Genomic DNA, 2,121 nt, shown 5'->3' on the forward strand with positions numbered 1-2,121 from the left:
TCCGTTGCCATTCATTTCACCCCCAAACATCATCAAAATTTTATTTAAAATATCATTTACATTTTCAATATTATCATTGCTATGATTCGCCATCAATTTATACAAATGAAAAATATCATCAAATATAAAACGTATATATATCTGATAATATTTTTCAAGTACTACTCATAAAACATAGGTGTCGTAATAATCGAGATCATGCCCAGATATAAAGGACATATCTTCTAAAATATTAATAAGTTTCAAAGTTGTCTGTATAGGTCTAACACGTGGTATATTTAGTAATGTTTCATCCATATTCAATTCGTTTACTTCCACCAAGTTACCATTTACATCCAATTCAGGTTCATGAGTAGCAAGTATACCAGGCATATAGTTTAAGACAGTAACACCATTACGACCTTCTTCAGCAGCCATAGCACGAAAATACATATCACGAGCCTTTTTGCATGACCCCATCAATGAACTGTATACAATTGGTTTCACTTGTAGGCTTGAAGTTATATTGACACACAATTTTTTCACGCCATCGAAATGCATAAATCTTAGAAATTCCTGGTTTAAAGCTACAGGTGCGTAAAGATTCTCTTGAACATATAATTTCCAATCCTTAGCAATTTGTGGTTCTATTAATTTACTTGTGGCATTAAGTCCTTCATTATGTAGAATAAATGCCAATTCAAAGTCATCTACTATGTAATTGTTAACTGAGGCAGCAAGTATTTCTCTGAAAGTTGCTCCAGAAACTTTTTGCCAGTCGCCAATGTCACAGCAAACAATTTCCACATCGTTTTCAAGAAACTCCAACTCTTTTTTCAATTCCTGCAGATTCTCTTCAGAATCATCTATTAACACAGCTACGGAGCCTGCCTTGAATCGACGACACATTTCTATGGTTAAAGTTTTTCCCAAGGGATTCGATATGCCGCTTAATATAAAAAAGCAGCGTTTATATAAATCAAATCTTTTTGATGCCATAACTATTAAATTTCCTCTTCCTTTCTTTTTTACAAATAAGATTTAATAAAACAATTAGTGGCGTGTATATTCACTTTCGTATTTTCAACTGTACTAAGAAATGCAATTGTTTTTCTCTGCAAATCAACTTCCTATGTGAGGCGTGCGACATCTATCATGTCTACAGCACATTAAAGTGAAAACATGCCAAAGCATCTCTTATCTGTGTACTCAACGTGAAAATTGATAAGCTCTGTCCTGGTAGAAGCTGGTTGTTATCAATAAATAATATATTTAATACGAAACTGAAAACAATTCAACGAAATTTTTAACATTTTTTAAAAGTTTACACAAGGCTTTAGTAGTTTTATATATATGCATGTATATACATGTATGTACGTTTGTATTGAGCTGTGATATTTTCGATGCGACGAATGACTAATTGGATTTTACCAGTGAAAACATCGTGATCGACCTCATAGCATATCGTGAGATATTTCAATTTTTTAAAATATATCAAAGCAATCTTAATCCATGATCTACTTAAGGTAGATCAATCTTAATTTCACACTAATACACTCGTAAAAAGATTTATTTTTGTAGCCAAGGGTTATTTGAAGATCATAATATCTCTTAAATGTTACAAAAAAAATTGTTTTAAAAAATAATTTTTTTTTAATTGGAAAATATATCGGATTATATGTTTTTTTTTGTTTTTTCTCAGAAAAGAAAAAATTACATCTATATATGAATAGTCAACCTTTTATAAAAAACCATCCGAATTGTTTTGCCATATGTTTCGGTGGTCACCAAGGGCAGATATGAATGATATTAGGAACATTTAAAAAAACTGTTTTATATTATATCGTACTATATTTTATATATTAAAACCTCTTAAAAATCTACATAACGAAAAAGTCAAGTGTCCATCAAACGATAAGAATAATACTCAATTTATACTAGAGTCGTCATGGGTTGGTGGGGAATCAAGTCGTCTGGTTTTTATTAGAGGTTCTGTTGTTGGATCAAAAAATATTTTCTTAAATATTTTTTAATTAATCTTTGGAGAAAAGTTTGTATCAACTTCTTAAATATAAGGTGAAAATGTTTGATTTCTGAAGATAGAAAGTAAATAATTATGGTAACAACAGTACAATAGGTTTC

General features: G+C 30.3%; 1 protein-coding gene across 1 annotated transcript; it reads right to left on the bottom strand.

Annotated features, from left to right (window-relative positions):
* Positions 1-1,158, bottom strand: LOC119671340 (sepiapterin reductase). The gene has a single exon (XM_038081925.1). The coding sequence runs from the start codon at positions 976-978 to the stop codon at positions 166-168; it is 813 nt and encodes a 270-aa protein (XP_037937853.1). The 5' UTR covers positions 979-1,158; the 3' UTR covers positions 1-165.
* Between the last annotated feature and the right edge of the window lie 963 nt (positions 1,159-2,121).

This window comes from Teleopsis dalmanni, chromosome 1 (assembly GCF_002237135.1).
Source record: "Teleopsis dalmanni isolate 2A chromosome 1, ASM223713v2, whole genome shotgun sequence".
NCBI classification, from domain to species: domain Eukaryota; kingdom Metazoa; phylum Arthropoda; class Insecta; order Diptera; family Diopsidae; genus Teleopsis; species Teleopsis dalmanni.